Here is a 13,259-nt window from a genome sequence, read left to right as displayed (position 1 = left end):
TGGGACTTGAATCCTCTGCCACCCCCCAGGTTTGTTTGGATTTCCTACATCAAAGTGATTTATTTCCTAAGCTTGTCTGAGCCTCAGTTTCCTTATCTGCAAAGGGAGTTTGTAAAAGCTCTCTTCCAGGGATACTGGGGAAATTAAATGTGAACGCCCATGTGAAGTGTAAATGTGTCCCCGTCCTCATCATTTAGCGTGCTTAGTTATACAGGCAGATACTACAGGGGAATCAGGACACTGGCTAAAAGATAAAAGAGAAAAGGTTGTCTTAACGGCATCGCTCCTGAGCAAGAGACAGTATTTGCCACAGGATTTGGAGGTTTGGAGCAACACCAGTGTGATGTTCTCTGTTTGTTTAACCATTTCTTTTATCTTTTCAATTATTTGGGGGGCTTTTGTCTCCAGGACTCTTAGTTGCTTTAATCCAGTTGTAATAATCTATCCACTTTCTAACAGCTAATTTGTAACCTATTGTTAAAAACAAATCTATCCAATCAGCATTTTAAGAAACACATTAGAGCCACAAAATCCTATCAGGGATTTACTGATGAAGCAAACAGTCTACCCGAGGAAATCATCATGAAGCAGTGAGAGGGGGCCTGGCACAGAGAGAGAACCCAATTACTCTCCTAAGAATTAAATAGTAGGAATACTACCTTTTAAGTCATTCCATAATTCAGTGTCTGTGAAATGTAAACCTCTAAAGGAATTTTCCTCATAAAATGTCAGACTGCATTTCCTAAATCCTTTTATAATTTGCTTTCCTTTATTTCCTTCTCACTCAAGCCCTGACTCGCTAATATTCCAGGATAAATGGGCCTTCTTTTCTGTGCCTGCCTTCTTCTCCATCATCGCTCCCCTCTCCCAGGCATGCACATTTTTCGTTTTTCCTACCTTCCCCCAGAAAATGGGAACAGAGGAAATGAGCAGCGTTGGACCACAGAACCATTAGCCCTCTCGTGAGAGCAGTCGCTCTGGGGAAGACAACATACGGGCCATGCACACAGGAACACTACTAGCCTGCCAATGTCAGTGTTTCAATTGTATAATTCATTGACTTTTCAGTTTCTCTGGCCCAATTAATCAGAAGGCCAGAGAGATATAATTACAAATGAGATGTAATTTGTAGAATATCAGGTATCACAAGCCTGTTAGTAAACATTACTTGTCACACTGCAGGTTGAGCTCCTAGGGAAGTAGAGGCTGAAACGGTTATAGCCTCTAGGGTTTTGCTAGGGAGGGCTCTTTGGGTCAACATCTGTGGAAGCAAAGGGAAGGAAGCAGGACTGGGCAGAAGGAGGTGTTGGTATGTGATGCAATCCAGTGAAGATCTCAGCAAGTGCCAAAGGAAGCTTTGAAACTGGCATGGCCTTGTACCCTATACCCCAAGTTGGGACAGAAGTTGAGGCCTTCAGAGCCTCACATTGCCCTGTCATCAGACGTGGGCTATCTCAGGCGAGAGCATGTGCCTGAGAAAGGTAACTGTTATCATAACTGTGTTTTAGCAACTAGGGAACTAAGACCTTCACTGCTGAAGAGAAGCGTAGAGCATATCAGAGCATCCACCGACTATCCACCTGTAAGAGGCTTTCTTTGTGACCTAAAATCTCTTACTTCAGAGGGTGATAACCAACAGTCAGGACAGGTGGCTACCATATCAGCTTTTTACTGATAGCACCAGTTCTCCTTTCTCCTCCAGTGTTTTACCAGTTGTGATAATTATTTGCCCCAACTTCTGCTCCTGGAACATTTCCCCTCCTATCCCAATTCCGTTCTTAGAGTTGAATTATGGCCTGCATGTCCAGAGTCTACTAAGGACTCCTACAGCCAGCCTCACATGTCTTACCCACATGAGTTGAAATTAAAAGGAAAACCTGCAAGAATTTATAGTTGCCAGGTAAGCCATGTCAGCCAGATTGGAAAGGCTCAATTAATAGCTCTAGTAACTCCTTATGGGACTGTATGGACTTACTGGGAGTGACGAGAATTTCTTTCATTGGGTCCTTTAGAATTGTTGGAGCTTAATTAACTCAGTCAGAAAATCCTCTGAATTGAAGAAGGTGTTCCTCACTGCTACTGCATCATATTACCTGCCTTCAAACTTTCATCACCTAATAATTTGCTTATTAGTCTATCTGTGAGGTCATGCCATACCAAGGCTGACAAGAGAATGGAGACAGGACCAAAGTGGTGGGATCTGAAGGATTATGGGAACTAAAATATATATGACCAAGAGAATGTGAGCTTTTTCGTAAGTCCTGACTTTCTTTGGCCAGGAACTATGAATCCCAGCATATAAAATGGAAGTTCAGGTGAATTTATTTGAAACCAAAGAGGGACAGATCCTAGAATCCTAGAAGACTTGGAAGTTCTAAGATGAAGTGAAGAAATTATACACATATACACAACCTTAGCGTACGTGTGAAGGTAAGGAAAGGTCAAGGTAGAGTCTGCTCAAGGTTTTGGGAAGGGAATTTGAATTCCAAGCATGAGCACAGAGAATCTTGTGCTTGGTTGTTATAAAAATTAACATTGCTTTCAGCTATATGGATTAGATGCCTGGTGTGGGGTCGGGTATTCCTCTCAGGCAAAGAAAAATAAAGGAAGACCATGCCTGGAAATTGTACTAGAAGAAGGAAATATACTCTAATGAGAACTATAACTCCACTTGGAAAAGGCTTCATTTTTTATTATTACTTTATCATTCTCATATTTCTTATTTATTTTTCATAAAAATGTGTCCCACCTGGGCAGGCAGGACAACATCCTGACTAGCATTCCTCCATTGGGTCAGTCCTCTGAGCTACCCATAATGAATCTGATGTAGCGCAGTGTTTCCATTAAACTCTCTGACAGCTCTCTGAGCCCCAGGAAAAGACGCTCATCTCAGAGCCCACTGGCTGCCCAGAGAGAGAGAGTCTCTAGTTATCCAGCTGTTCTCTGTTCTTGTGATTGTTATAATCAGTCTTTCATGTAAATGTGGTACAACTGCCAATTATACTCCAAAAATAGGTGATTAAGTACTTCTTCATAGTAATTTGCTTATTGTTAAATACACAATTTCTTTCTTGCATACAGCACTTTCAAGGAGACCCTTCTAACGCCCTATGGGGTGTGATTACCCTTTTCGCGCTCCTGTGAACACTTCACTCTGTACTTACCCAGCCTCTAAGTTCCAGTGTGGAAAACTGGAGGTGTTAACTATAGCAAGGCTTCATTGAGTATTTACTCTTTTAAACTCTATGGTGTGCTCTTTACACTATTATCCCATTAATCCTTAACACATTCTAGAAGGTAGATATTATTTTTGGCCACATTTTACCAAAGAGGAAACTGAGGCTAAGGGACTGGGTGTAATTTGCATAATAACACATAATAAGAAAGTGGCAACCTGAAGATTTGAACACAGGCCTGGCTGACACGAAAAAAGGATGCCGCACAACCACCCTAGACAAATACAGACACCAGGGCATGACTTTCCTGATTCACTCCAAGCAGCTGCTGTGGGAGAGTGGTTTAGACTACGTGATTGAAACTAGAACCACGGGAATTCAAAGACCCTATCTGCAATTTTCTACTGTGCGGCTTTGACAAATTAATATTTTAAAGTAAAATGCTAATATTATTTGAAAAATGCAGCAATGATGCACGATTCCAATTGTTGTGAGGATTGGGAGATAATCCATGAAAAGCCCAGTGTGTCTGACGAAGAGTAAGTGCTTAAAAATGAACACTAACAACTGTCACAGTCAAGAGTTGCCTAGGAGATGGGATAATTAAATGTAATGTGGTATCGTGGATGCGGCCCTGGAACGAAGAAAGTACATTAGGTAAAAACTAAAGAAATCTGGAAGTATGAACTCTAGTTGTAATAATGTATCAGTATTAAAGGAAGCATACCAATAATTTAAGACAATAATAGGGAAAACTGGGTCTGGGGTATGTGTGCTCTATCTTTACTATTTTCACAATAATTCTGAAAATCTAAACCTGAAATATTCTGAAATTGTTTATTAAAAGTAATAGTTACTAATTCTGGTTTCATACCTGAGTTTCTGGTATTTTTTTAAATCATAATGGCTGTTCTTTTCAAAGATCAACATACACAACATGCAGAGAGGTAAATCATACTATATCTGGAAATTGATCCATTTCTAGAAGAGCAAATGGGTAGAAAAATGTATATTCAATGAAAAGCAATTACACGTTGGTGTGGATTTCAGACAAGTTTTAGGAATAGAATCTGTGCCAACTTCTTTATGTCTACATTCCTTATAAGAAACCAAGAAATTTAATATTTTTATCTGCATTTCCTATTTGAAGTGCAGATTATACCATTTCCATAAATAAAACATCTTTATCAAAATTCATTGAAAATAAATATACATGTATTATATATACATATATATATTATGTATATTTTTTGTTCTTCTTTATTAGTCACAGATAAGCACCTTTATCTGCAGAAGTTCTGGTTTCTTGGCCAGGGAAGTATAGGGCATATTTGAGATGTGCATACCAACTGGTGAATCACAATAGATTTTATAATATTCATATTTCATATTTGGTAAAACCCCTTTAGGGGTATCACATAAAAACACTATGAAAGGGCAAGTGTGGAGATGTGTGTGTGTGTGTGTGTGTGTGTGTGTGTGTGTGTGTGTGTGTAATTTTTTTAAAGGCTAGATACTGGTTGATAATGTTTAGGTCTACAGCAGTGATATCTCTGTTCAGAAGAGTTAAGCCCTTAGTCACAGGTAGACACTGAGCATTTAATTCTGGCGGGTAACCGAAATATACAAAGAACATAGAGTGTTCAGGATCACAGAGAGGATCGGTAACGATGTGAATGAAGATAAATCACACACACGTATGCACATGCTGCACACACCACAGTCTACAAAGGATTCTAAGTCATTTGTACATGTTTGATGGACCCATTTGCACAGATCCCTCTGCCTGGAGCAAAGCCTGCGAACTTAAAGAAAGACAAAGTGCTTCCTCTGAGAAGTAACCTTTTAACACTTGAGAAAAAATGATCTTACTTGCTTTTGAAGTAGAATGCTGCACAGAACATGCCCACGATGATAATTCCAAAGATGATACATGAAATTGACAGCACCTGCCTTTGGTAAACTTCTTCACTCTCTGTGAATTTGAAAAACAGAATTAGAATAGATGTGAGAAAGGCACAGTAGAAACAACTGCCATTCTTGTATTTCTGAGCTGGTAGGAGACTTTCAAAGCAAACTTTTTTTGCTCCTGCCATAAATAGGAAAATATGAGGAAGTTATTATGATTCAATTACTTTTTGTATCTGCATAGTGAAATCACAATTCATACATAGATATCCCAATTATGAATCTCATTATCAAAAGACATTCCATGACTTTAGGACACACTGGGGGCATACAATTTTGAAACTATGGTGGGATTCAAAATAATCTGCCAGATAAACTAATATGTGTCCATCAGGACTTTCCTATGCCAATGATGATTTCCAATTTATATTATATGATACTGATGCCACTGTATTTTATGATTGATTCCTTGGATGTCAATTTCCAATTTAGCCACATACTACTATGATTGACATCATTCATGAAAGAGAACTTCAATATGAATGTGAATATTTATTCACCCATTTCGTGATTTTTCAATACCAATGATCTGGCACAGTAGTCCAAACTCTATTATCAAGGTCATGTATTATAGCTTCCTATCGCATAAAAACAATAAGAATTCATAAACAAGTATTTTGCTTTTCAGCCATTATCATTTACACTCCCAGCTAATTTTCTGAGATATGTCTACTGAATCAGTTCTTCCATCTCATGAAGACGTTTTTATCCATAGATCTCAGAACTGTCTTTCTGTTAATTTTCCTCTACTTATCTTACTTCTTTCTTTATACAGCATAGAGACTATGATCCATGATTATTATAATTCACTCTCTTACAAATACCCTCAATTACTGTATCCTTTTCTCCTTCCTTTCTACCCATTTGGAAAAATAACTGTATGAATCCAAGACACTGCCTTCTCCACCCCACTACATTGAACAGTTCAGAATTAGAGAGAATATTGAATGATTGGGAAGATGGACATCAATAAAGGTTGACAATCACATTGCTTAAGCTGACATCCAGCAGTGGCTAACAATCTCATTGGCCTGCTTCCCCATTTTCTTAATGATTATTCAGACCTTCTCCACACTACTCAAGCATCTAACTTAGCCTCTCTTCCCTCACTCTCCGATCTTCCATATATCTTACAAAGGAAAGAAAGTCAGTATAGAAGAAATTATCTCTATTTACAACAAAAAATACATAAAATTAACTGCATCTGTATCTACTACCTTTTGTTTTTCTCTTATTAACATAGTCCAGTAATTCTCAAACTTTGGAGTCAACTTGAGGGCTATTGAAGAGCAGACTGCCACTTTCTCTCCGATAATTTTTGATTTAGTAAGTCTGAAGTGAGGACAGAATATTTGTATTTTTAAAAAGTTCCCAGGTGATTCTAATGGTGCTGCTCTGTGAAACATACTTTGAGAACCATTGAATAGACTAAGAATCCTCAGAACATGGCTCAACTATAACAGAATAACCTGAGGGAGATTGGTTTTTCTTTGTTACTGCAAATTGTGTGATCTATTTTGGACCTTCTAAATCAAAATCTTTACGTAAAAGAAACTTTTACATAAAGTAGTTTCTCATGTACACTAAAGTTAGGGAATGATTCAGTTAGAGAAAGTGCTATATTTTTATCAAAGTGTAGTATCTTTGGATCTCATGCTTTTCTGTCATTCAGGGTCTTTACAATAACTGAAAGTAAAAAAGAAGGGGAAACATTCCTATTCATTCTATAATGCCAGCATTACCTTTATGTCAAAAAAGGACAAAGGCATTAAAAGATAATAAATTACGGGCATATATCCCTCATTGACATAGATGCAAAAGTTCTTCAAAAATGTTTAGGAAATCAAATCCAACAAGATGTTAAAAGTAATACATCAAGACCAAGTGGGGTTTATACAAGGAATGCAAGCTTGGTTTAATATTTTTAAATTAATAAACGTAATTTACAATTTTAATCATCAATAAAAATGATTTAATTATCAGATTAGAGGAAAACAATTACTAACTACTAACTAAAATTACTAACATCTAACATTCATTCCTTATTAAGACTCTCAAAAAGTAGGAATAAGAAGAGAACTTCCTCATCCTGATAAGGAATATCTATGAAAAAATCTATACCTAATTGTAAAAGACAGAATATTCCCTAAAATCAGGAATAAAGCAACAATATCCACTCTCACCACTTCGATTCAACATTGTACTTAAAGTTTAGTCAATTGAATAAGGCAAAAATAGAAATCAAAGCCATTCATTTTGGGAATAGAAGAACAATCATCTTTGTTCTCAAACATAATCATCAATGCAGAAAAGCTGATGGAATCTACAAAGAGGTAGTGTTAACTAATAAATAAGCTTAGCAAGTCTTTATAAGGTAGCAAGATAGATGATATCAAAATCAAATGTATATCTATGTAATAGCAACAAATAATAATTAAATATCTATTGAGTAGCAAACAAATAATCATTTACAATAGCATCAAAATATATAAAGTATGTAGAGATAAATTTGAAAAAAGATACACAAGGCCTGTACACGGAAAACTACCAAACATTACTGAGAGAATTTAAAGACCTAAACAAATGAGATATGTCATGTTTCTGAATAAAAAACTCAATATTATTAAGATGTCAATTCTCCTCAAGTTAGCAGATGGATTGAGTACAATTCTATTAAAAAATCTCATGAAGCACTGTATTGTTATTGTTGCTGAAATTGACAAGTTTATTCTAAATGTTATATGGAAATGCAAAAAGTCTAGATTAGCCAAAACAGCTTTTGTCAGTAAAGAGACCAAAGTTGAAGGACTCAAACTACTTTATTCCAAGACTTATTATAAAGCTATATTAATCAAGGCAATAATGTATGGGCCTATTTATACAGATAAATTAATGAAACAGACAAGAGAGTACAGAAATATATGGAAACATATGTGGCCAATTGACTTTTGAAAAGATGCCAAGGCAATTAAATGGGAAAGGATCTTTTCAGAAAATGATATTGTACAATAGTATAGCTATTTCCACAAAAATGAACATTGACCCTAACTTCTTACCTTATTAAAATATAAACTCACAGAGGATAATAGGCCTTAATGTAAATTTTATACTGTAAAACTTTTAGAAGAAAATATAGGACAAAATGTTAATAACCATGTTTGGCAAAGTTTCCTTAACTACAACATAAAGATATAAACTATAAATATTTTTAAATCAATAAAATGGACTTCATCAAAATTAACAATGTTTGATTTTTAAAAGACAACATTATGAAAATGAAAAGGCAAAGCACATTCTGAGAAAGAAAATCTGCGATATATATCTCCCCCACCACCCCCGCTGAGGCAATCGGTTGCCAGTCGGTCCACCACTCACAGCAGCTCATGGCAACACACAGCAGTTTACGCCAATCTCGGGCTGCTCACAGCAGCCCAGCTCAAGGGAGAGCTGTTGTTCACAATCTTAGCTGTAGATGGCGCAGCTCACTGGCCCACGTGGGAATGCAGGGGACAATCTAGGCATTAGGAGTGTGGCACTCCAACCACCTGAGCCACCAGGCCGGCCCTATATTTTTTTAAATTAAAGTTTATTGGGGTGACAATTGTTAGTAAAGTTACATAGACTTCAGGTATACAATTCGATAATAGATCATCTATATCTCACATTGTGTGTTCACCACCCAGAGTCAGTTCTCCTTCCATCACCATATATTGGATCCCTGTTACCTTCATCTACCACCTGCCTCCCCTCTTACCCTCTGGTAACCACTAAACTATTGTCTGTGTCTATGAGTTTTTGTTTCTTCATTTGTTTGTCTTGTTCTTTAGCTGTTTTCAGTTTTATATACTACATATCAGTGAAATTATATGGTTCTCAACTTTCTCTGTCTGACTTATTTTGCTTAGCATAATAATCTCAAGATCCATCCATATTGTCGCAAATGGTATTATTTCATATTTGCTTATTTCAGAATAGTATTCCATTGTGTATACATTACAACTTCTTTATCCAATCATATATCGAAGGACACTTTGGTTGTTTCCATGTCTTGGCCACCCTAAATAAAGCTGTAATGAACACTGGAGCACATACCGTGTTTCCCTGAAAATAACAGCTAGCCGGATATTCAGTTCTAATGCATCTTTTGGAGCAAAAATTAATATAAAACCTGGTCTTATATTATATAAGAACAGATTTCTATTCTATTCTATTCTATTCTATTCTATTCTATTCTATTCTATTCTATTCTATTCTATTCTATTCTATTCTATTCTATTCTATTCTATTCTGTTCTATTCTATTCAAGACCTGGTCTTATATTATAGTAAAATAAGACCGGGTCTTATATTAATTGTTCCTCCAAAAGAAGCAAAAATTCCCGTTTTCAGGGAAACACGGTACATATTTACGGATAAATGTTTCAACAAAACATACATTCAACAACATGGATTTGTATCCATAATATCTACAGATCTCTTAGTACTCAATAATAAGACAAACAATTCAATTTAAAAATGGCTAAGGATTTGAATGAATACTTTTCCAAAGATATATAGATGGCAAATAAGTACATAAAAAATGCTCAACACAAATAGTCATTATGGAATTGAAAATTAAACTATAATGAGGTACAGGGTATCCCTATGAGAACGGCTAAAATTTGGCTAAATTGAAAACTGGCCATACTGAGTGTGTGAAGCAATTTGAACTCTCATACACTTCTGGTAGAATGGTATAACCACTTAAAAAATAGTTTCATGAAACTATTAACACATTAACTATTAACTATAACTAAACTATTAACTATTAACTATAAACACAGGCCTACCCTATGCTACAGCCATTCTATTCCTAGGTATTTACACAAGACTAATGAAAGCATACGTTTATTACATGCATACATTTTCATAGCAGTTTTATTTGTAATAGTGAAAAACTGGAAACAATCTGAATGCCCATTAACAGGAGAATGGATAAATGAACAGTGGAATATTATTTAGCAATAAAAATGAATAAACTACTGATGTAAGCAACAATATACATGATCTCACAATAATTATGCTAATGGCAAGTCAGACCAAAAATAAAAGTCACGTCGCTCTGGGAAACATTGGTTGCCATTTTACATTTGGAAAGATTCAAATTAAAGGATAAAAAAATGTGTCATTGAGATCTTGTTTGGGCATACTGCTATTGTAAAGAATGCCATTCTTTTCACATTTTAAGCTCATTAAATTGTCCAATTGAACTTAGAAACAAATAAGTACTTGTACCAACTATAAAAAGTTTTATTTCCCTTAATTGTCGTGAGTTGATGACTGTCGTGGAATCCGCATAACTCGCATATGATAATCTACATCAGCCAGCCTGTACCAACAAAAAGAATTATGAAAATGATGAATAATAAGACCAATTAAAACAAAAAAATACGATTGTATCCATTAATACTGAATGATTTCCTCATGAAATCTATGTGATGTTTTTGTTCTTATTTGAACAAAAAGTCAAATATAGCCTGGGGAAATGCACAGAATCAAGCCTGTGTTTAAATCAAGAGTGACATAAAAACTCCAAAGGCTGTGAGTGAATTTATAGACCTAGGTGTAGTTACAATGACGGTACTATCAATTCTTCTGATTCACAGAGTGTTACACAAGAACTAGGTGAGGTGCAGGAAGCAAGGGGTTGAGAGTTTGGCAATCTTGGATGTGACTTTAGTTTTAGCCAATTTTAATAGATTAACCACAGAAATATTATTTTACCTTTATAAATATCAATTCTCTATCAGAATAAAGGCAATAATATGAAATGCCAAATGTAATAAATGTTATAACAAGCAGGTGTATTATGTTACAAAAACATATACTATGATAAATTGACTTATTCATAGGGACCTATTCAGATCAGAGATCTGAAGTATAAGATTAAGAGCCAACTAGTCAAGGAGTGGGGATGAAGAGAGCAGTCCAGAAAGAGAAAACAGTTTGTACAAAGGTTCTGTGGTAGGAGATAAAATGACATGTTCAGGAATCTGGAAGTTATCTCCTACCCCGGGGCCTTTGCACAGACTCTTTTCCTTAGCAGATTAGCAGAGCAACAGCAGCAACAGGGATTTCGTGTGCAATGAACATGACATTACAACAGTAGGAAGGTACCAAAGGATTTGAAAGGAGAGAAGTGTGATGTGATATTTACTTTTATTTTTCTCTGCAATGTGCGGAAAAGATTAGAAGAGATAAAGTAAATGTAGAGTCCTGTCCTGTTAGAAGTCTGTTCTATCAGCTCAAGTAAGACATGAGGGATGTTTGTATGACAGTAGTAACAACCATGGTGGAGAGTGAAACAAACAGAAGTGAAAAGGAATTAGGTTGAAAATACTTAAGGGACTAAACAATGATGCCATTAACTAAGATAGAGTATACTGGAGGAGGTCCAGACTTGGAAGGAAAGGTAACAAACTCAGTTTTGGACTCAGTGAGTTTTAAAAACCTATAAGATATTCAAGTAGAGATGCCAAGTAAATATTAAAGTATGTAGATCTAGGCTAAGAGGAGGTGACTGGGTCCTGGATATAAATAATTAGGGGCTATGAATATACTGAAATCAAGCATGTTGATAAGAGAGCCCCAAGAGAAAAATACAGAGTAATCAGAGAAGAATGCCTAAGATAGAGCTTTGAGGGAACTCCAAAATATCATGGAAGGCTATGGAAGGAACCTGCGGAGGAAATGAAAAAGGAGCAGCCAACCAGAGGAGGGAAAAGGTAAAAAACCAAACGAGAAAAGTAACAGAAAAAGATAGTGTCATGAAGGAAAACATAAAGGGTTTTTCTAGAGGATAGGTTATTGAATGCTTCCGATAGGCCAACAAGATACAGTCCTTTAATTTAGTGATGAAGAGGTCACTGAGGAAGCCGCCTAAACTCCTTTGATGAAATCATGATGGCAGCCCCCTTAATTCCCTGGGTCCTCCATCATGTATCTTTCATGTGCTACAAGGAAAATGTACTTTGTGCAAACCAACCCCGTTTTCTATCATTTTGGCTTGGATTTAGAATCTAGAAGTACAGAAAGCAGTCACGTCTTACTTGTAAATTGGGGCTAACATTAACTTCATTGTAGAGAAGTTGTGAGGATTGAATGAGCTAAAATATATAGTGTTGCACTTCTTAACTCCAAGTAATCATTAGATATTAGGCTGAATCATATAAAATTGCCATTTGGAGGGGAATAAATGGGTGAACATTGGCTATTTAATTTGGTTTTATTGAATATGTGGTAACATATTATTCTATGAGATATTAACATTTTTGCATTTCATTTTGAAAAACCTAGATTGTGAAGTCATTTTTGAGGGCAAAAACCAATCTTCACTTAAATTGGAATTGGTAAAGAGTGTTTTCATTACCTCCAGCTCCCAACTCTGGTCCTTTCTCCTTTTCTGTTATGCATGGGATTTGTTCCTCAATTTTTTCATATGATCATATTTCATGTTATAAAGGTGGGAACTAGAGAAGGTAATGGTACAGTGAAATTTCAGACACCAACATTGCACCGGTGGAAAAAACCCTTTGGGCAGGCAGCCTGGCCTGAGACTCTCAGAAAGACTGTTGCTACCCTTAGCTGCTCCCTGTCGCCCACCTCACTCAGGGAGCAGCGTGGTTGGGTGGGGTGCACTCCTGAGCTTAAACACCAGCTACCATTCTTCTTATCCTCTCTCATCCATAGTCTTTGTCAATAAAATGAGGAAAATGCTGTATAGCCCACATATTTGTTAAGGGATTCAATAGGAGAGCACAAATACAGTGTCCAGGATAATGGAAGGCATATCATTGATGCACAAAATGCCAGTTTCCTTCCTTTCCCCCTTTTCTCCTGGAACCAGTATTCAAGTAAAACACAGGCCTTTAAAATACTCTGCTTCTTTTATGCAATACTAGCTTTACCTACAGGCAGTTCTGTGACTAGGCCCACTGTCTGTTCCCTGAGACCCATATTGAAGGAAATTGCTTTTATGTCACTGCATTCATCAACCAGTGCTTTTGAGTTTGCCAGAAAGATATTTTGGGGATGTGATGCATGCGATCCACCTTGGGGCATGGGCTGTCTTTCACAC

At 36.4% G+C, this 13,259-nt stretch overlaps 1 protein-coding gene across 10 annotated transcripts in view; it reads right to left on the bottom strand.

Moving 5' to 3' along the window:
* The window catches only part of NRG3 (neuregulin 3), a 1,094,354-nt gene that overhangs the window by 37,884 nt on the left and 1,043,211 nt on the right, over nt 1–13,259 (bottom strand). For all 10 annotated transcript variants that reach the window (XM_081074700.1, XM_081074706.1, XM_081074702.1 and 7 more), the window contains exon 5: nt 5,049–5,151. In XM_081074700.1, coding sequence (XP_080930826.1) covers nt 5,049–5,151 — 103 coding nt within the window. The remainder of the gene's footprint in view (nt 1–5,048; nt 5,152–13,259) is intronic.

This window comes from Rhinolophus hipposideros, assembly GCF_964194185.1.
Source record: "Rhinolophus hipposideros genome assembly, chromosome: 15".
NCBI lineage: Eukaryota > Metazoa > Chordata > Mammalia > Chiroptera > Rhinolophidae > Rhinolophus > Rhinolophus hipposideros.
This window is presented reverse-complemented; position numbering and strand designations above follow the sequence as displayed.